General features: G+C 46.2%; 1 protein-coding gene across 6 annotated transcripts in view; it reads left to right on the plus strand.

The window, feature by feature from the left end:
• LOC140906250 (casein kinase II subunit alpha-like) overlaps positions 1–21,705 on the plus strand; it is a 66,214-nt gene that overhangs the window by 25,433 nt on the left and 19,076 nt on the right. For all 6 annotated transcript variants that reach the window (XM_073329856.1, XM_073329850.1, XM_073329855.1 and 3 more), the window contains 4 exons: positions 10,585–10,720; positions 15,761–15,872; positions 17,095–17,196; positions 18,976–19,026. In XM_073329856.1, coding sequence (XP_073185957.1) covers positions 10,620–10,720; positions 15,761–15,872; positions 17,095–17,196; positions 18,976–19,026 — 366 coding nt within the window. In that variant the 5' untranslated portion in view covers positions 10,585–10,619. The remainder of the gene's footprint in view (positions 1–10,584; positions 10,721–15,760; positions 15,873–17,094; positions 17,197–18,975; positions 19,027–21,705) is intronic.

Raw genomic sequence — 21,705 nt, forward strand, 5'->3', positions numbered from 1 at the left:
AGGAGGCGAAGGGGGGATATGATAGAGGTCTATAAAATCATGAGTGGTGAGGAGAAAGTGAATAGGGAAAAGTTATTTACTTGCTCCCATAATAGAAGAACTAGGGGCCACCAAATGAAATTAGTGGGCAGCAGCTTTAAAACAAATACAAGGAAGTTCTTCTTCAGTCAGTGCACAGTCAACCTGTGGAACTCCTTGCCTGAGGAGGTTTTGAAGGTTAGGACTATAATAGGGTTTAAAAAAGAACTGGATAAATTTGTGGAGGTTAAGTCCATTAATGGCTATTAGCCAGGATGGGCAAGGAATGGTGTCCCTAGTCTGTGTTTGTCAGAGGGTGGAGATAGATGGCAGGAAAGAGATCACTTAATCATTACCTGTTAGGTTCACTCCCTCTGGGGCACCTGGCATTGGCCACTGTCGGTAGACAGGATACTGGGCTCCATGGACCTTTGGTCTGACCCAGTTTGGCCATTTTATGTTCTTATATATGTGTGTATCATTTTTGTATTTGAAGTTATGAATATTGGCTATGTACTTGTATCTCAATGTGTTTGATTCTAAGTAGCACCAGTGAAGCATTTGGCCAGTTTGTTGAGGGGAGTCTTCAGATTAAGTGCCCAGTCAAGAAACACTTAACTGGCAATGGACTTTGGGAGACTCCAATCCACATGTGAGAGTCTTCCTGGGAACGTTCAAGGTAGCATGTGAGCAATGGTTGCTCTACCTGTAAAGAACTGAGTCTTGCATGGACTTGTGACTTGCCCATGTGACTCCAAACTCCACCTTGCTGCTGTGATTTTCCAAAGGCAGAACAAAGGGGTTTTCTTCCACATGGCAGAGGATATAAAAGGCCCAGGAAACCCCTCCATTTTGTCTTCAATCCCGCTTCTTACCTCTGGAGGACTTTGCTACACTGAAGCTCTGAACAAAGGACTGAATGACCCATCCCAGCGGTGGATGTACTCCAGAGTCTTGATTTGAACCTGCAGTTTATTCCATCACGGCTACAAGCCTGAACCAAGAACTTTGCCATTACTGTCTGTCATTGATTCCATTTCACCAATTTTAGTTCTCATCTATATTTCTTTCTTTTTATGAATAAACCTTTAGATTTTAGATTCTAAAGGATTGGGAACAGCGTGATTTGTGGGTAAGATCTGACTGGTATATTGATTTGGGTCTGGGCCTTGGTCCTTGGGGATCGGGAGAACCTTTTTTCTTTTACTGAGGTATTGGTTTTCATAACCATTCGTCCCTACAGGGAGTGACACTGGTACTGGAAAACTGGAGTGTCTCAGGCAACTGCTTGTATGACTTGTATGTGGGGTGAGACCGAAGTTCTCTCTGTGTGGCTGGTTTCGTGTGTCTGAATAGTGAAGAAACCCCAGCCTTGGGCTGTGACTGCCCTGCTCTAAGCAATCTGTCCTGAATTGATACTCTCAGTAGTGTCCCGCCAGAGGCTGCATCATTATACACAGCCAAAGTTCTCAACATTGGGCTTAAGAGAAACGTTGAACACGTGCTGAGCACCCTGAAGCCTGTTTCCGGGGCCTTGAACAAAATGCAGGGAAATCGCTGTTTTATGGCTGACGCTGTTGAAATCTGGAAGGAACCGAGCAAGATCTTAAAATACAGAAATATGCAATGACAGAGTTAAATTACAAGCATTAAAAAAACAGATGGGACAAGCACCATCGCCAGCTCATTTTCTTGCAAATAGTCTCAATACTGGGTACCAGGGTCAAATCTTAACTGCTAAAGAAGAGGAGTTGGCGATGACATGGACATCCAGCAATCATCCCTCCATAATGCCAATTATAATAAACTTCAAAGCTAAGGGTGAACCATTCAAGAAATATATGTTTGCTGATGATGTTTTAAAGAAAGTCACAGCAGGGAACTGGTGGACGTCATTTAAGCACTTGGATTCAGAGACTGTTGAAGTGATCATCTCACTTTTACCAGCAGTAGCTTCTTCTGCCGGTGTAGAAAGAATATTTTCTTCCTTTTGGACTAATTCATTCCAAATTGAGAAGTCGTTTGGGCCTGAAGAAGCAGGAAAGCTTGGTTTTCTTTTCCAGATTATGAACAGACAGGAAAATGAAGGTGAAGACGACTGAGTCAGCTGCCGAAGCCAATATTTTAAGTTTCTCATGTTGACCTGGCTGACATAGTCGAGTTAATTTTTTTAAAAAATATTTCATTGAACTATTTTAGTTAAAAACAATTTTAACAAAAATAAATCTGATTTTAAAAAACTTGAATGTTTAACTAAATTCAAAAATTCATATGCTTGTTTTGTTAAAATATTATGTTTTTGCTGGTGAAGAAAAAAATCCAGAATACATAACATTGTAGTTTTAGTTAAATAAAATAATTTAAATGTCTGTCTGGTGATGTTCTCCTCGTAATACTGCACGGCAAGAAAATCTGCCAAATATTAATGATTAACCTGTTGAATAGGAGATAGTTCACCTCCCAATGACTTCATAACTGTCTGCCTCAATTACCTTCGGTAAATGAAATAACCAAACAATCTTTTTCTGATATAGCTGTAAAACTCATCTGAAAAGTTTTCAAAATAAATCCCTTCTAAAAATGAAATGTACATCTATCTCCAAGTTGTGAAGAATATGTATTAAGGTTATAACAAACAATAAGAATGCATTTTTATGTAGAAATCCATGATTAAACCAAGTCCACCCTGGTGCCAAGCTTCTGTACTGAATACGAAGACAATGACAATAACGAGTCACGCTGTAAGTCATATTAGGCCATGTATGTTCCATGGAGCCATTCCTACTAGGAGCTTGTACATACACAGCTGGAGAAGGGCTCAAAGAGACACTATTGTCCAAGTGCTTAGCACTGCAGAACACTCATAGGCTACAGAAACCATATACATACTCATTGAAGGAGGACAAGGCAGGATGGCCTGTCCCACCTCTGATTGGACATGTATCTGTCAGCCCTTGACATTTATGTTTCCTTATTTTGAACTCAGCTGCTGTGTTGGTAGGCTTCTAACAACTGTCCTGATCTCCCAGCCCAACAGGAAACTAGCAAAAACTTCACAGCCAGCACAGATTATGTTTTAGAAAAATATATTCTTTAACACACAAAATCCTGGGCTCTATTCCTCTAGGAAATCCAATCGTCAAATCAACTACAAGAAATTCCGTGGCACATCTCAAAGGCGTCTGTCCACCCAAAGGTGACAGAAAGCACAAACACACAGCATTTATATAATGCTTTTCCATTTGCAGTACCCTGGGCAAACACTAAACCTCACAAGCCGCACATGAAGTAGTTATTAGGTATTACCCTGTTTGGGAAACCGAGGCACACAAAGGTAAAGCAACTTGTCCAGGATCACAGAGTGAGACAGGAGCAGAGCTGGGATTACTAGAATCAGAGTTTCTGGGTCTCCATGATATGCTCAGACCACTAGACCAGGGGTGGGCAAACTACGGCCCAGGGGCCAAATCTGGCCCTCCAGACGTTTTAATCCAGCCCTCGAGATCCCACTGGGGAGCGGGGTCGGGAGTCTGCGCGGATCCCGGAAGCAGCAGCATGTCCCTCCTCCAGCTCCTACACATAGGGGTAGCCATGGGGCTCTGCATCCTGCCCCCACCCCAAGCACCGCCCCCGCAGCTCCCATTGGCCAATGGGAGCTGCAGGGGGTGGCGCCTGTAGACGGAGCAGCACACAGAGCCACCTGGCCATGCCTCTGTGAGGGGGGACATGCTGCTGCTTCTGGGAACTGCTTGAGATAAGCGCCCCCCAGAGCCTGCACCCCTGACCCCCTCCCGTGCCCCTGGCCCAGCTCTGATCCCCCTCCTGCCCTCTGAACCCCTCAGTCCCGGCCTGAAGCACCCTCCTGCACCCACAACCCCTTATCCCCAGCCCCACCCCAGAGCCTGCACCGCCAGCCGGAGCCCTCACCCCCACTGCACCCCAACCCCCAATTTCGTGAGCATTCATGGCCTGCCATACAATTTCCATACCCAGATGTGGCCCTCGAGCCAAAAAGTTTGCCCACCCCTGCACTAGATCATATTGCCTTTCATCTTTACAAAGAGCCAATTAAGGAGATTCAAAATAAGACATGGAAAAATCTTATTAGTTCGCATCCGTAACTACTCACGAAAAAGATATTTCTGGGGGGAGAGTATACAAAATGTTAGGCTCTACAAAGAATCAGATGGGAAATACTGAGATCATCCTGCCATTCAATAAACCAGTGAGGCCTCCTCTGCTAGGATACTGTGTTCAGTTCTGTTCATCACATCTCAGAAAGGACATAGCAGAATCAGTGGGAGGCCAGGATGGACAGGGGAGACTGAGACTGTTGACTTTAGAGAGGAAATGACAAAGGTGTATAAAATAACAAATAGTGTAGAAAAGGTAAATTGGGTACTCCTATTTACTCTCTCAAATAATACAAAAACAGGCCCATAGTCAATTAAACTGAAAGGCAGCAAATTGATAAAAGTGAATACACATGATAAACCTGTAGAACTCATGGTCACAAAATATCTCTGAGGCCAAGAGCCTAGCAGGATTAAACCTGGGGTTGTGACCACTCTTGGCTAGACTGGAACGGGGTTCCAATATTGGTTTCTATTGTAATGGACTCAAAATATGGGAAAAGCTGAAAACCACGAGCTTAGACGTTACTATGGAGAACAACTACAGTTACAACAGACAGGGAGGAAAAAAATAGAGGAGGGACATAAATCCTCCTTCAAGGAATAAGCCAACCACTTACTACCTAGGGTTCGGACAAAACTACCCCAAGGGGCAGGTTATTCCATAACTGTCCACCTTCCTCTGAAGCATCTGGTACCGGCCACTGGGAGAGACAGGATACTGAACAAGATGTTTCCCTGGTCTGATACAATATAACAATGCCTGTGTTTCTGTATGCTCCAACCTCTAGCCAAGTAGGCTCAATTCCTGCAGCATGTTGTCAAGTGCTTTAGGCTTCACACGCGAGTCTAGTGAAATAAACAAGAAATCCCAACACCCCATCCCAGTTATTAATTTTTTTTTAAACTAACAGCTTGAAAAGAAATCTGTTATTAATTTTAGCTATTTTATTACTTACTTTTAAAGGCCCCAACAAACATGGCCCTCTCCAGGGGAACTTCTAATGTCACATATCCTGGGTTTCCAACCCCTCCATTGAGATCAGGTTTGACAGGCCTTTTGGTTTATCCAAGTTTAACTTAAAAATTCTGGCAGCAGCTGGTTGCTAACCAAGCTCCCCGACAATGAAATTCGCTCCCAATTTCAACTTCGAGGCTCAAATGTGTGGTGGATTTTTAAACTAAAATAACAAACATATGTGGGCTATGGCATTTTGTCTTCTAATGTTGGTGTTCTGAATATTTTTTATCAGGGTGGATAAAAATCAACAGTTTAAAAAAATTTTAAATCAGATTTTTTTTATTTATATCAGATTTTTTTGATAAAATGCTTTTTGAGAGAAAAAAACCTATCTAAAGATAGTTTTAATTAAGATACATTATAGTTCAAAGACATCTCATCATGGAATAGGGATTATAAATTCTAATTGTGTAGTATGAGACAATATATTCATGTAATGTTTAAGAAAAGTTTTGTAAATGAGTTCCAATAGTTCATGGATTAGGCACCCAATCTGATGCGGTTCCAGGGGCTTCTGTATAGATTATTTAGGGTAAATCTTTCTATCTACCCAATGGGATTCAATGCTTAGTCGAGAAGATACCATCAGAGATGCTTAGTTTAGCAGTTCTCAAACTGTGGATTTGTGTCTCCAGAGATAACATGCTTGTTAACAGCAAAAATGTTTTAAATAAATAAATAATATATAGAGGTGAGAAATAACAGGCCTCAACCCTATTGTCCCTCTGCAAATTTGTGTACACAGAGTCAATCCCTTACATCTCTCTAAAAGTGCAAAGTTTCAAAAAGTACAATGAATAGAAGACTGTTGGGGGTGGAATAGATCTGGAGAAGGAGAAAAAGTCCTGAGATAAATATGAGAAGGGAGGGACAGGCAGTAGAAACAAAATTGAAACTGTTTTGAGCAGCATATTCCAGAAGTCTCGAGGTCTTTCTGAGTGTAGCCTTCATTGATTTGATGTCTACCATACCATTCTCTCACTAGAAGGGAAAACCTATAATGGCATCAGGCTGTAAAAGAGACCCAGTTTGGGAATATTTGAATGAAGTTCCTCTACCTGTGGATAAGACAGGCATGCGTGCAAAATGCAAACAGTGCAACAAGGAAATGCAAGGCCTGGTTGCCCGAATGAAACATCAGGAGAAGTTTCAGGAGAAATGTTTCTTCTCAGGAGGAAGCTGCATTGAAGATGATGAAAGGAGCATGTCGGAACATGCAGGATCTTCAGGTTGGTAAACTTTTTTATTTCATACTTCTTTCTTTAGGACTGCCTGTCTTTCTTCTGGACTATTCTTGAATTCTCATATTTGAGCAAAAAATACAGTTGTTACTCTATGGTACTGTCATTTAGATGCAGTTGTGATAAAAAATGAAGAGCTGAAATAGGCAGATCTTCCTTTTACAATTTCACATTTACAGTAGTGCTGAGTGTCAGCGAATGCAATGAGAAAAGGAGTACTTGTGACACCTTAGAGACTAACCAATTTATTTGAGCATAAGCTTTCGTGAGCTACAGCTCACTTCATCGGATGCATGCATGCATCCGATGAAGTCATGCATCCGATGAAGTGAGCTGTAGCTCACAAAAGCTTCTGCTCAAATAAATTGGTTAGTCTCTAAGGTGCCACAAGTCCTCCTTTTCTTTTTGCGAATACAGACTAACACGGCTGTTACTCTGAAACCTGTCCGAATGCAATGAGTAACACTAAATGAACAGTATGGTAATAATTAAATAACTGCATTGACTTATTTTGTTTAGGAGAATCCATCCTCAACATACAGGATTCTGAAGACTCTCCACCTTCAAGATCACCATCATTTTCTATAGTTTCAGAGTTCTCTGCCAACGACAGTGTTTCAGTCACATCATGCATGTCTCACAGCTACAGTATAGCACCTGTAGCAAAGAGAAAAAAAACCTCCATCGTCCAGAAACAACCATAGGTAAAGTTAGTGATAAGAACCAGCAGATTACAAAAAGAGGTAATTAATGAAAAAAGTGCCCAATTTGTTTATGTGACAAAGTCTCCTTTCCGTATCATTGAGAACCCATACTTCATTAACATGGTTAAGTCATTAAGACCAGGATACAGTCTACACAACAGAGCAGATGTCGCAGGCAAATTGCTGGATAAAGTGTATGAAAGAAACTGAGCAGTGTGCAAAAGACCTAGATGGTGAAATTGTTAACCTGAATCTTGATGGGTGGAGCAATGTCCACAATGATCCTGTTGTATGTACTTGTGTGAAAACAGAAGAAGGGAATGTCTTCCTTACAGAAACAATTGATCCATCAGGAAATGCTCACACAGCAGAATACTTACAAGAAGTAGCAGTAAAAGCTATAACAAACTGTGAAAAAAAAATTCAAATGTCTACTACACAGCTTGGTCACAGACAATGCTGCAAATGTATCCAAGATGAGAAGAAATTATGTAGAAGAGAGAAGAAGAGGAGATGGCGATGACATGGACATCCAGCAATCATCCCTCCATAATGCCACTATAATAAACTTCAGAGCTAACGGTGAACCATTCAATAAATATGTTTGCTGATGATGTTTTAAAGAAAGTCACAGCAGAGAACTGGTGGATGTGACTTAAGCACTTGGATTCAGAGACTGTTGAAGTGATCATCTCACTTTTACCAGCAGTAGCTTCTTCTGCCAGTGTAAAAAGAATATTTTTCTTCCTTTGGACTAACTCATTCCAAATTGAGAAGTCGTTTGGGACCTGAAGAAGCAGGAAGGCTTGGTTTTCTTTTCCAGATTATGAACAAACAGGAAAATGAAGGTGAAGACGACTGAGTCAGCTGCCGAAGCCAATATTTTAAGTTTCTCATGTTAACCTGGCTGACATAGTCGAGTTAATTTTTTAAAAAAAATATTTCATTGAACTATTTTAGTTAAAAACAGTTTTAAGAAAAACAAACCTGATTTTAAAAAACTTGAATGTTTAACTAAATTCAAAAATTCATATGCTTGTTTTGTTAAAATATTATGTTTTTGCTGGTGAAGAAAAAAATCCAGAATACATAACATTGTAGTTTTAGTTAAATAAAATAATTTAAATGTCTGTCTGGTGATGTTCTCCTCGTAATACTGCATGGCAAGAAAATCTGCCAAATATTAATGATTAACCTGTTGAATTGGAGATAGTTCACCTCCCAATGACTTCATAACTGTCTGCCTCAATTACCTTCGGTAAATGAAATAATTGAACAATCATTCATTTTCTGATATAGCTGTAAAACTAATCTGAAAAGTTTTCAAAATAAATCATTTTAAAAATGTGTACCTTCTAAAAATGAAACCTACATCTATCTCTGAGTTGTGAAGGATATGTATTAAGGGTATAATCAACAAGAATGCACTTTTATGTAGAAATCCATGATTAAATAGTCTTCCTAAACTAGTGATTTAAATCCTGATTTAAATAAATTTGATTTAAATCAAATCCATCCTACCTCTATATTTTATTTATTTATTTTCAAACATTTTTGCTGTTAACAAGCATGTTATCTCTGGAGACACAAATCCACAGTTTGAGAACTGCAAAACTAAGCATCTCTGATGGTATCTTCTTGACTGAGCACTGCGTCCCATTGGGTAGATAGAAAGATTTACGCTAAATAATCTATACAGAAGCCCCTGGAACCGCATCAGATTGGGTCCCTCATCCATGAACTATTGGAACTCATTTACAAAACTTTTCTTAAACATGACATGAATATATTGTCTCATACTACACAATTAGAATTTATAATCTCTATTCCATGATGAAATATCTTTGAACTATAATGTATCTTAATTAAAACTATCTTTAGATAGGTTTTTCCTCAAAAAGCATTTTATCAAAAAAATCCAATTTAAATTAAAAAGTCAGATTAAAAAAAAATCATTGATTTTTATCCACTTTGCTTGGCAGGATCAGAGACTGCAGTTCTCATCATGTAGAGTTCAGTCTTCATCTTTTGGGTGCTGGGAACTGTAGTTTCCTTGGTCACTGTATCCCTGTTTATAGATGTTTCCATTTTATGCAATTTCAGTAGGGGCTGTGAGCTCCTGGCAACTTGCCAGTGGAGTCCCTAGTATGGCAAAGTTTGGGTACCCCACTCTGTTAGATTCTGGTGACTCTCTGAGTCCATTTGTGAGTTCTGAAAGAATATTACCTGTCGTCCCTACTAATTGCCCAGAGCTATGGTTCTGCCCCTTTCAGGGTCATGATGGTTACTGTGTTTCACTGAAGCCCCTTGTTTCTGGGTCTTGAGCCAGTGGACACCTTAATTATTCCTGGTCGTGCTGGATGTTCAGCACACAGGTGCAGTGTACGGAGGATGCATTTAAACCAGATGTGACCTGGCTCAGCAGGCCTGGGGAGAGTCAAGGAACTGCTCGCCCTGACCCTGAGGAAAGAGTGTGGTTACCTGCCCTGAGGCCATTCTTGCTTTTCTTCCTGTCCAGAGAAGGGACCAGTTACCATATGATGCCTGAGCAGGAAGGTAGGCTCCTTGATGGAGGATCACTCAAACTAATCAGAGTGAGGAGATATGAGAATTTGTCAGCCAGTACGTCATTTGGGTTGCTGTGGCTGTAATGGAGCATTATGTGGGGTTCGTCTCTGCAGGCTGTCCTCCTGACAGACAGGGTGGATAGCTGTGACCTGCTGTACTTTAGGCTCAGAAGATGTGGCCTTTGCCAGTAGTGCTCTGGGTTGGGTGGTTTGGGAGCTGCCCTGACGTAAACCCTCCAGTCTTGAGACAGATCTGAGTGTTGCCTCTGCTTGTGGTCTATATCCTGGTTCGGTACTGACAGCTAGAAAAAGGAAGAGCCTAGAAAAAGCTTTCTCCTTTGGGGAAGCAGCTTTCCAGACGGCAGCTAACTGGTTCAGTGAGGATTTGGTGGCGCTTGTTCTTAATTGCTGTGGAGCTCTTGAAACTGGAGACCCGTGGAGGGAGGTTTGTGCTGTTCACTTAATTGGCCCCCTGGGTGGATAGTGAGTGTGCTTGGGACAGGGGGGAGGGAGCGTGTGTGCTGCCAGAGGCTAAAAGGGCTGTCAGTTCTGCACACCCGAGGTCTTGTCACCGGGAGGAGGCCAGAATCTGGCCAGCAGTGGGAGTGTGGGCTTCCTTCGTTCTCTTGCACACATGCTGCAGTGCTGCTGACCTGAGCGGGTGATGTTTCAGGGGGGTGAGAGGCCGGTTCTTCCCAGTGCTGGAGCAGAAGTAGAGCACAGTGCCACTGGCAGCTGGGTACGTGTCTAGCCTCTGGCCTGGAAATACAAGCCACTGCCAGTTCTGTGTGATGTCCTTTTTCCATAGACCCCTTCCTGTTCATGCATGCTTATCCTCCTCTTTCCTTATGCTGGTGAGTTTGATTCTCATTCCAATTGGTTTGTATTTATATTTTTTAGGGTGATTGAGGTGCTGACCCTCTGTCTGTGGAAGCATGTCGGGCCCAGTGCCGAGTCGAGCAAGGGTCTATGCGGATGTGAACACTCAGAGACCCCGCGAGTACTGGGACTACGAGTCACACGTCGTGGAATGGGGGTATGACTGGTGTCAAGGGAATCCCCAGGGACTTCTTGAGCCATGTGCTCAAAACTTATTTACCAGATTACTTGCGAACTGGCTTGTGGTATTTCTAGGTTTCTTAACACCATAATATCAATGGCCCATATTTTCAAATGGGGCCTAAAGTTAGGCTTCTGAGATATATATTTAAGTACCTTAATAATAATGATACCTAGCTCTTACCTAGCACTTTTCATCACTAGATCTCAAAGCACTTTAGAAAGGAGGAATCGTGTATCGTTATTATCCCCAATTTACAGATGGGGAAACTGAGGCACAGAGAAAGGCTTTGGCTTGCCGAAGTAGCAAGCAAGTGGCAAAGCAGGGTGAAGAACCCAGGTCTCCAGAGTCCTGGTCCAGTGTACACTCTACTAGGTCACACTGCCTAGTGGATAGAACACTAGCAATAAGTGGCTTAACTTTTAGAGGTGCTGAGCACCTGCCATTCGAAGTCCCCAGCACCTCTGAAAATTCAGCCATTTTCATTTTGGTGTCCAGCTTTAAGCACCGTGCATTTGCAAACACTGGCCCAAGTGCCTAATGCTGTGATTAGGATTTGCAGAGCATAGTCAATAGGGGGAGTTACTGAGGATTCTGGCTTTGGTAGGTTTTTATAATTTAAAAGAAGATTAAAATCAAGTTATAGTAACAAATTTTGAAGCCCCTATTGCTCTGAGCTGGTCTCTTCAGCTCTGTCTGCGCTTTGGATACTTTCTCATCATTGCTAACACCTGTGGAGCTGGACTGTCTGTTAGCTTTATGTATAGATAGGCATCCGGTGGCTTCTCTCATTTTCAGCACTGTAAGCGTGCGGGACTCACCCCAGGGGCACCACCTGCTGGTGTCCTGGGAATTAGCTCTACTTCCAGCTTTGAAGTGCCCTCTGCAGGCCGGTGTCCCGCTTATGCCGGGCCCCCGTGTCCCTCCCAGACCCGGTGCCCCTTGTACACCAGGGTGCTGCCCCCTGGCAGTAACCCCTCACTTGCAGGGTCTCCCCTCCCCGGGGAACCCCTACCCCCTATCTCTACCTCACCTCAGTCGTAGGCTCCTGCCAGTTATCAGCTAGCCCCCACGCCCTGGGGCAGACTGCAGCGTAAGCCACTCATCACAGGCAAGGTTGGGTTTGGACCTGCTGCCTCGGTCTGACCTTGGGCTGTCCCCTGCAACCCCAGTACCTGTGGGCCTAATGCTAGGCCGCAGCCTGGGGCTTTCCTGACTGGAGCTCCCCAGCTCCTCAGGCCCTTCCCCAGCCCTGCTCCAGTCTAGGTACTCTGCTTAGGTCCCTGCAGCCAGGTCCCTCCCCCTCAGAAGCTAGGGAGAGTCTCCTGAGCTTCAGCCCAGCAGCCCCTTTATAGGGTCAGCGGAGTCTGTTTGGGGCGTGGGCACAGCTGAGCCTGCCTCCCAATCAGCCCAGCCTAAGGCTCCCAGCCCCGGCCCTCTCCCAGGGCTCTTTTGAGCCCTTCCAGGCAGGAGTGGGTGGCCACCCCGTTACAAGCACCAAGTCCTGTCACTCCACTCAGAGCAGATCTAAATGACACAGCACTGAAAATGCTCTTGGTAGCCAGCAATGCCCCTATAGCAGGGTTCCCAGGGCTCCTAGCATCAGTGGAGCTGGTGGTAAGCTTGAAAAATGACCCTCGTCTGGAGAGTCTGGAGAGATAAGCTATTACCAGCAGGACAGTGGGGTGGGAGGAGGTATTGTTTCATATTCTCTGTGTATATATAAAGTCTGCTGCAGTTTCCACGGTATGCATCCGATGAAGTGAGCTGTAGCTCACGAAAGCTCATGCTCAAATAAATTGGTTAGTCTCCAAGGTGCCACAAGTACTCCTTTTCTTTTTGCGAATACAGACTAACACGGCTGTTACTCTGAAACTTAGCCACTCTTGTGAGTGGCTGGTTTGGAGTATGGGAATTCTCACCGCTGGGGAAGTGGGCTGCTCTTTGAGTGCTAATGCTCTTTGAGTGCTATAGGTAAATCTGTAAAATAAGTTTTAGCTTTTAACTTAAACTTCATGTGAGCTAGTACCAGGCCTGCTCTGCTGTGCTGGGACTGGCAACAGTCAGTGCTAACTGCAGTGTTGGGTTTGTTCTGTCCACTGGGAACGGGACTGAGATATACCGCACTCCCCGCCCCGTTTCATATGCCGGCCGCTGAACAGCCTGGACTGGGACCAGTGACCTGGAGAGGAAAGGTTCCTTGTCCAATTCCTAAGCTCCTGAGCCAGCCAGCCCCCGGGGAGCGTAATCCAAAACCTCGCGTCTCTCCAGTGACAATAATTCTACGTCCTTCCTTGGCAGCTTGTTCTGCCACTCAGACTGTTCCTAGAATGAACCTTTTCCTAGTACTGACCTGGACCTTCCCTGTGCTTGTTTCCCATTGAACAAGAACTGATCCCTGCTGTCTCTCACACACAACCCACTATGTTTCCTTCATTTGCTGAGCCTGACATGGTTGGTTTGTGTGTCCATGCTGTCCACTTGTCTCCCCGTGTTTTACTCTGTTGAGAGATCAGTTCCTTTTATTGACTCTGGTAATTTGCAATGTATGAAGTCAAACTCTCTGCCTCTTGTTCCTTTTCTTTCCCCATCTTGTTTACTCTTATCAGATCTTTGGAGGCTTTATGCGTTTCCTCCCTGACTTACCAGAAATAATTGCCAATGCTTTGCTAGTTCCTTTAGTCCTCTCAGGTGAATTTCATGAAGCCCTGATGATTTAGCTTAAATGCAGGTTCTCTGGGTGGTATTTATCCTATTATTTCCTGATTCCCCCTTGTTAAGATTATTTTTACAGTGCTCCACACGTGCATGACCCTTTATAGATCAATAGAAATGGACAGGTCCCTGCACAGAGGAGGGCAGCATTGCATTGCAAGTACTATGTAAATCTTTGCCCTCCTTTAGTGCCTTCCATCGGTCGATGTTGGAGTTTGGAATGAATTAATCCTCACAGCCCACAACTGTCCATTTGTAGATGGCAAAACTGAGGCACAAAGAGGGGACGTATTGCTCAGGGCTACTCAGTAGCTGGGGGGCGGAGCTGGCAATAGACTCAAGGAGCCCTGACTCCATCTGCTTCTCAAAGGGAAGAGTGCCAAGTTTTTGAATTGCCAAAACCATCTTCTTCAGCATGGAAGTGTTTACCCTCAGGGTTCTGGGTAGCTGCATTCTTCCAGCAATAATCTGCGCACACACTTGTGAACTTACACTCTGTTAAGCAGCTGTGTCACGGAGTCACCAGACGATGCTCTGGAACTGCTCCCTACGAAGCCAGTCAGGACTCTGGGGGAGCCTCCTCTCTGTGAGCAGACTGTCTCCAGGGCAAGAAGCTTACACAGCTTCGACCTTCCTGGGCTTGACCTCAGAGCATTCAGCATCCCCTTCTCACACTGTGCGCTTCCCGCAGCGAGTCTGCACAGATGGGGCTCCTGGGGAAGCCAGTGGGTCCTGCACCCCAACTCTGCAGTCAGACATGACTCTCAGCCAGCCAGTAAAACAGAAGGTTTATTAGACGACAGGAACATGGTCTAACACAGAGCTTGTAGGTACAGAGACCAGGACCCCACAGTCAGGTCCATCTTGGGGCGGTGGGGCAGCGGCAGGGAGGCCAGATGCCCGTCTGGGCTTCCCTGCAATTCCCCAGCCACTCCAAACTGACTCACTCTCCAGCCCTTCCTCCTCTGGGCTTTGTCCCTTTCCCGGGCCAGGAGGTCACCGGATTCCTTTGTTCTCCAACACCTTTAGGTTTCAGACTAACAGCCGTGTTAGTCTGTATTCGCAAAAAGAAAAGGAGTACTTGTGGCACCTTAGAGACTAACCAATTTATTAGAGCATAAGCTTTCGTGAGCTACAGCTCACTTCATCAGATGCATATCGTGGAAACTGCAGCAGACTTTATATATACACAGAGAATATGAAACAATACCTCCTCCCACCCCACTGTCCTGCTGGTAATAGCTTATCTAAAGTGATCATCAGGTGGGCCATTTCCAGCACAAATCCAGGTTTTCTCACCCTCCACCCCCCCACACAAATTCACTCTCCTGCTGGTGATAGCCCATCCAAAGTGACAACTCTTTACACAATGTGCATGACAATCAAGTTGGGCTATTTCCTGCACAAATCCAGGTTTTCTCACATCCCCCCCACCCCCATACACACACAAACTCACTCTCCTGCTGGTAATAGCTCATCCAAACTGACCACTCTTCAAGTTTAAATCCAAGTTAAACGAGAACATCTGGGGGGGGTAGGAAAAAACAAGAGGAAACAGGCTACCTTGCATAATGACTTAGCCACTCCCAGTCTCTATTTAAGCCTAAATTAATAGTATCCAATTTGCAAATGAATTCCAATTCAGCAGTTTCTCGCTGGAGTCTGGATTTGAAGTTTTTTTGTTTTAAGATAACGACCTTCATGTCTGTGATTGCGTGACCAGAGAGATTGAAGTGTTCTCCGACTGGTTTATGAATGTTATAATTCTTGACATCTGATTTGTCACCTTTAGCTATCACCTTGCAGCGGGGAAGAGTCCAGGCCATCAGTTGCCAGGAGACAGAGTGTCGGCCATTTATGTACACTGGCCCTTTGCTCTGCAACAATTACACCCCCTTATCCCACCCCCTAGAGACTTAAGAAATGCATAGGGGAAACTGAGGCACCCCTACAGTATTCAGAGGAAACATTAAGAACAGTCCCACTTCGTCACAAGCTGTTGTGTCCCATCCCAGAGAAGGTTGTATTTCAGTGGGTGAGTGAAGTGTTCTCTGTTAGTATCTAATCATAAAGCCCTCTGAGTCCTTTTGAGGTACACAAGAGAGAAGTATTCCTTTGCAATGGCAGCTGCTTTTCACCAGGTCTAGGATTTGTGGGTACATTTGTGAAGCCCTATATGCTATAGAACAGCTCCCAGTTCTCTTGCCCTCACCAGAATCTTTGGGAGAACTGCTCTCTGAAAATGACCCAGTGTTTGGTTCTGACCTGGGTTCTCCTCCTTCATCTTCTCTTTTTGTACAGCAACCAAGATGACTACCAGCTTGTGCGGAAACTTGGCCGTGGCAAATACAGTGAAGTCTTTGAAGCCATCAACATCACGAACAATGAAAAAGTTGTGGTGAAAATCCTTAAGGTGGGTATGTTGGGCAGGGGGCCTTGAACCCCATCCTGTTCCCCACCTGGTGCTTCTTGTTCACCCTTTCCCTGTGTATTTGAGGTCTGTGCTATTGATCTTTGGGTGATGGATCCTTTGCTGAGGAAGGCTGTAGTTATGAGACAGGAAGGGAGAACTTTTCTTTGTCTGTCCTGTCCTCCTCTCTCTACCCGCAGCTCAGAGAGCTGATGTGATGAAGAGTCCATGGGAGAGGCAGGAAGATCAGCGCACATTCCCCGGTGACTGAAGGGAAATTCTGTGCTCCTCCTCATATTTAAACCCCACATGTGCCCTCTTTGCCTCTCTTCTCCACCATCCACTTACCTGGCACTCACTGACATAGCTTCTGAGGTTGGGCGGGGTGTCTATTAACATGTGCCAGTCTCTGCCCCACTTGGAGGTGCTACGGGACACACACACTCACTCTCACTCACTCCCAGATGCACCAGGCCTTGTTGTTGCTGTGATCTAAAACTAAAGTAGCAGCAGAGGTTGGCCATGACTAGAGCAGGGTTCAAAGAAGAACGAGGTGAGCTCAGGGAGGGCAGGGCCGTCAATGGCTGTTAGCCAGGATGGGCAGGGATGGTGTCCCTGGCCTCTGTTTGCCAGAAGCTGGGAATGAGCGACAGGGGAGGGATCACTGGAGGATTCCCTGTTCTGTCCATTCCCTCTGGGGCCCCTGGCCCTGGCACCTTTGGTCTGACCCAGTATGGCCGTTCTTATGTTCTTATGATATACTTGGCCGAAACGTCTGCTCCCCTCCCCCGAGATGGCTGCATCTCAGTGGTGCTGTGTGTGGAGTTCATGAATGCTGTGGCGGGTGAGCACTGAGGCTCCTCAGTTGCCATCTCAGTACGTCACAGCAGCCCTGACAATCCAGCACTAAATTCACAAGCTGAGACCAGTGCAGCTACACACCGCCCAGAGGAGAAACAGTAACTGTGTCCTCACTCCCAGGACGATGAAACCTGATTGCAGCTCATTGTTTCAATGGCTCCACACCACACACAATGTGTTACGGCAGCTCCCTTCTCCGTGGGGAGGAGTGCAGACTGAACAGCACTTCAGAGACTGGATGGGGTCTGCTGTCTTCAGCCCATATCCTCCATGTAGGTTTTCCCTGCTGTCTACCCAAGTCATTGTGGCAAACAGGTCCAGTGAGGTCTGTCTGGTGGTAACCCTCTTATTTTCTCTTTTGTAGCCAGTAAAAAAGAAGAAAATCAAGCGTGAGATTAAGATCCTGGAGAATCTCCGAGGAGGCCCCAATATTATCAGTCTGCTAGATATAGTCAAAGACCCCGTGGTAAGGAGCATGGGCTGGAAGGGAAGGGGTTGAAGATGAGAAGGAATCCTAGTGGCCTAGTCTGCGGTGACAAATGCCGGCCGTGGTTTCACCCAGTGATTCCTACATCAAGCCCAGTGACTTGTGGCTGAGCTGGAACATGTTTCTTGGCCTTGTGGCAGCAGCATACCTCCCATACAGGGAGTTATGGGCAGGGAGAGCTGTCAGGGCCATATGTTCAGCCCTCTAGTCATGGGTGGTGGGGGAAGACTCTTCCACTGCTGCAGTGATCCCTCTGGCTGTTTCAGGAGCCTTGGGGGTAACAGGTGGGGCCTCTGTGCAGCCCTCTAGCACCCAGGTAAAGGAGGTTTTGTGTCCGGGGGGGAGTGAGTATCCCCAGGTCACCTTATATTAGCTGAGATGTTTACCCTTTGGAGCATCTGCTCTCTTGCCCCATTTTGTGGGTCTCTGGTGGGCGACTCTGCCTTGCCCACTAACCTGCAGGTCAATAACAAGCTGATTTTGAAGGTGCCCCCTTGGGAGCCCTTCTAGTTTGTTAACGGGCAAGTGAGGCTGCAGGATACTGCACCCCAGTGCTTCTGTCTGTGCTTTAGGTGGCACTTCCCACGCTTGGCATGGGCTGCGCTGACGGCTTCGCGGGGGATGGCGGAGAAACAGGCCTGTTCAGGCTCTGGCTCTGGATGGTTCTATAGACGGGCTGGTTGTCTTGAACTGGACACTTGCTCCTGGACTGACACCTTTAATGTAGCACGTTACAATAAGGGAACAGATGTGATCTTTGTAGCATGGCATGCTCTTGCTGACCCCTTGCAAAGAGGGGTTCGTGTTGGAAGCACTGGCTGGGCTTAAAGTGAGGTTACGATCAGAAAAGTGACAACAGAATAACTGTTCACTTCTTATGCCCCATGGCAGCCTCCTTTGTCTGTCACACCTGCCTCTGGTACTGGCCAAAGGAGCATTTACTCCCCCCGTCCCCACCGAGCCAGGGCAACTCTGGGAGTCAGCAGGGTTCCATTCTGCCCTGTGCGTCAACAGCAGACTTGCCAGCTCGGTTCCTGCTGCAGGCGCCTTAGTCCCAGTGGTGATGTGGGAAACAGGAGGAGTCTGGCTGGCGTTGGAGAGTCGAAGGGAAATGTGTGCTTCTGGCAACCAAACAGTTGTTTTTTCATGTGAAAGCTGAGCATGCAGGATCTGGAAGCTGCCAAAAGAGGGCAAAGCTGGGAGTCACCAGGTGGCGTCTCGGAGCAGAGCTGTACACTGACCGCAGCAGTGCTGGTGGGCACCGCTGGGATAAATCAGACCTCAGTTGGATGCAGCGTTTTCCTTCATGCCTGCCCTAAACTGCTTTGTAGTATTGCTGTTAAGTACTTGCTGCATCTCACCCCAGAGGTGGCTGCATTTCATTGGCTGGTGAAGTGATTAATATCTATGTGTGCATGTGCGTTTTTGTGTTATGGTGTGTGGAATACCTTAACGCTGGGCACTAGACACACAACTGGAGATGATCCTGGCGCAGGTGGCTTTCCAGTCCAGTTCTCTAGTGTAGCTGTGTGCAGTGTAACGCTGCGCGTGAAGCTCCTCAGGACCCTTTGAGAGGGAGAGCACTACTGAGATGGGAGCACACTGTGGCTAGTGAAGGGCTCTGGGCCCTAAACAGGGCAAGAGACCTGCTTCTTGTATCTGCCTTGCTAAACCCCTGGCTGGCTCTGTTGTCTGTGTGCAGGACTAAACCACTTTCTTTTCTTTCTCTGCCTTGGAATGGCTGGTGCTGCCTCACAGTCTCGCACGCCTGCCCTGGTCTTTGAACATGTCAACAACACAGACTTCAAGGTAAGTGACCTCCAGCCACTTGCAGATGTTCCCTGTAATATCAGGTCATGCTCGGATTCCTGCCCAGTACATAACTTCTGTGCCCAGCCCCTCATTGCCTCATGCAGGGGAGGGGAAGGCCTTGAGCGGGCCTCTGCTTCCGAGCCCAACAAGGCCACAGAAATGGTTACTGTCACCCTTCAGTGCAGGTGGGTTGAGAAATGCTGACTCTGTGACCTGGAGTCATCACCGACCCCCTCAGGGATGTGCTCTTGCTGTTGACTGAAGGGGCTTAAAATCTGGGGGAGGAACCCAGGAGCTTGATGCATGGGATAGGAATTGCTGCACTGGATTGATCTTGCTGGTATCCCTCCAGCTCTGTTACACTGTTCAGAGGGGTAGCCTACCTCTGCCCTGTGTCCTGTCTCTGGCAGGGGCCTGTATGTGATGCTTTGAGGAAGCTGACAGGCACCTAATGCAGTTGGCCAAATGAGCATTATTTTATTCGGACCCGGGGACAAGGCCTCCAACGGGTTCAAAATGGAAAAACAAGTGTGTCTGACCAGAGGGTGGGACTAGATGACCACCTGAGGTCTCTTCCAGTCATAATCGTCTATGATTCTATTATTAGTATGTGTTGTGAGAGTGACGTAGTGGTTAGGCCCCTCTCTGTCCCCATTGGTGTTATTTTCAGTGGGAAGTGTCCTTTAACCCCAGTGTCTCCTTGATGTTACAGTCAGACCCCCTCTCTTTAGATAGAGGCGGTTAGGGACTATTTAGAAAAGCTGGACGTGCACAAGTCCATGGGGCCGGACGAGTTGCATCCGAGAGTGCTGAAGGAATTGGCGGCTGTGATTGCAGAGCCACTGGCCATTATCTTTGAAAACTCGTGGCGAACCGGGGAAGTCCCGGATGACTGGAAAAAGGCTAATGTAGTGCCAATCTTTAAAAAAGGGAAGAAGGAAGATCCTGGGAACTACAGGCCAGTCAGCCTCACCTCAGTCCCTGGAAAAATCATGGAGCAGGTCCTCAAAGAATCAATCCTGAAGCACTTGCATGAGAGGAAAGTGATCAGGAACAGCCAGCATGGATTCACCAAGGGAAGGTCATGCCTGACTAATCTAATCGCCTTTTATGATGAGATTACTGGTTCTGTGGATGAAGGGAAAGCAGTGGATGTATTGTTTCTTGACTTTAGCAAAGCTTTTGACACGGTCTCCCATAGTATTCTTGTCAGCAAGTTAAGGAAGTATGGGCTGGATGAATGCACTATAAGGTGGGTAGAAAGCTGGCTAGATTGTCGGGCTCAACGGGTAGTGATCAATGGCTCCATGTCTAGTTGGCAGCCGGTGTCAAGTGGAGTGCCCCAAGGGTCGGTCCTGGGGCCGGTTTTATTCAATATCTTCATAAATGATCTGGAGGATGGTGTGGATTGCACTCTCAGCAAATTTGCGGATGATACTAAACTGGGAGGAGTGGTAGATACGCTGGAGGGGAGGGATAGGATACAGAAGGACCTAGACCAATTGGAAGATTGGGCCAAAAGGAATCTGATGAGGTTCAATAAGGATAAGTGCAGGGTCCTGCACTTAGGACGGAAGAACCCAATGCACAGCTACAGACTAGGGACCGAATGGCTAGGCAGCAGTTCTGCGGAAAAGGACCTAGGGGTGACAGTGGACGAGAAGCTGGATAGGAGTCAGCAGTGTGCCCTTGTTGCCAAGAAGGCCAATGGCATTTTGGGATGTATAAGTAGGGGCATAGCGAGCAGATCGAGGGACGTGATCGTTCCCCTCTATTCGACATTGGTGAGGCCTCATCTGGAGTACTGTGTCCAGTTTTGGGCCCCACACTTCAAGAAGGATGTGGATAAATTGGAGAGAGTCCAGCGAAGGGCAACAAAAATGATTAGGGGACTGGAACACATGAGTTATGAGGAGAGGCTGAGGGAGCTGGGATTGTTTAGCCTGCAGAAGAGAAGAATGAGGGGGGATTTGATAGCTGCTTTCAACTACCTGAAAGGGGGTTCCAAAGAGGATGGCTCTAGACTGTTCTCAATGGTAGCAGATGACAGAACAAGGAGTAATGGTCTCAAGTTGCAGTGGGGGAGGTTTAGATTGGATATTAGGAAAAACTTTTTCACTAGGAGGGTGGTGAAACACTGGAATGCGTTACCTAGGGAGGTGGTAGAATCTCCTTCCTTAGAGGTTTTTAAGGTCAGGCTTGACAAAGCCCTGGCTGGGATGATTTAACTGGGAATTGGTCCTGCTTTGAGCAGGGGGTTGGACTAGATGACCTTCTGGGGTCCCTTCCAACCCTGATATTCTATGATTCTATGATTCTATGATTCTTTCCTGTGTGCCAAGGGGCTCATCTCTGACCTGTCTCAGACAGGTGCCATCTGCCCTCTGTGGGTTGTTTCAGCACAGTCGTGCATTCTTTTTCCATCCTGGTTCTTCTACCTCAGGGGTTCTCAAACTGTGAGTCGGGACGCCAAAGTGGGTCACGACCCCATTTTAATGGGGTTGCCAAGGCTGACGTTAGACTTGCTGGGGTCCAGGGCCCAAGCCCCACTGCCCAGGGCTGAAGCCGAAGCTTGAGCCCCACTGCCCAGGGCTAAGGTTACATGCTCCCCGCCCAAGGCAGAAGCCCTTGGGCTTCAGCTTTGCCCCCCATCCCCCATGGGCTTTGGTCCCCCCT

This window comes from Lepidochelys kempii, chromosome 2, assembly GCF_965140265.1.
Source record: "Lepidochelys kempii isolate rLepKem1 chromosome 2, rLepKem1.hap2, whole genome shotgun sequence".
In the NCBI taxonomy this organism is placed as follows: Eukaryota; Metazoa; Chordata; order Testudines; family Cheloniidae; genus Lepidochelys; species Lepidochelys kempii.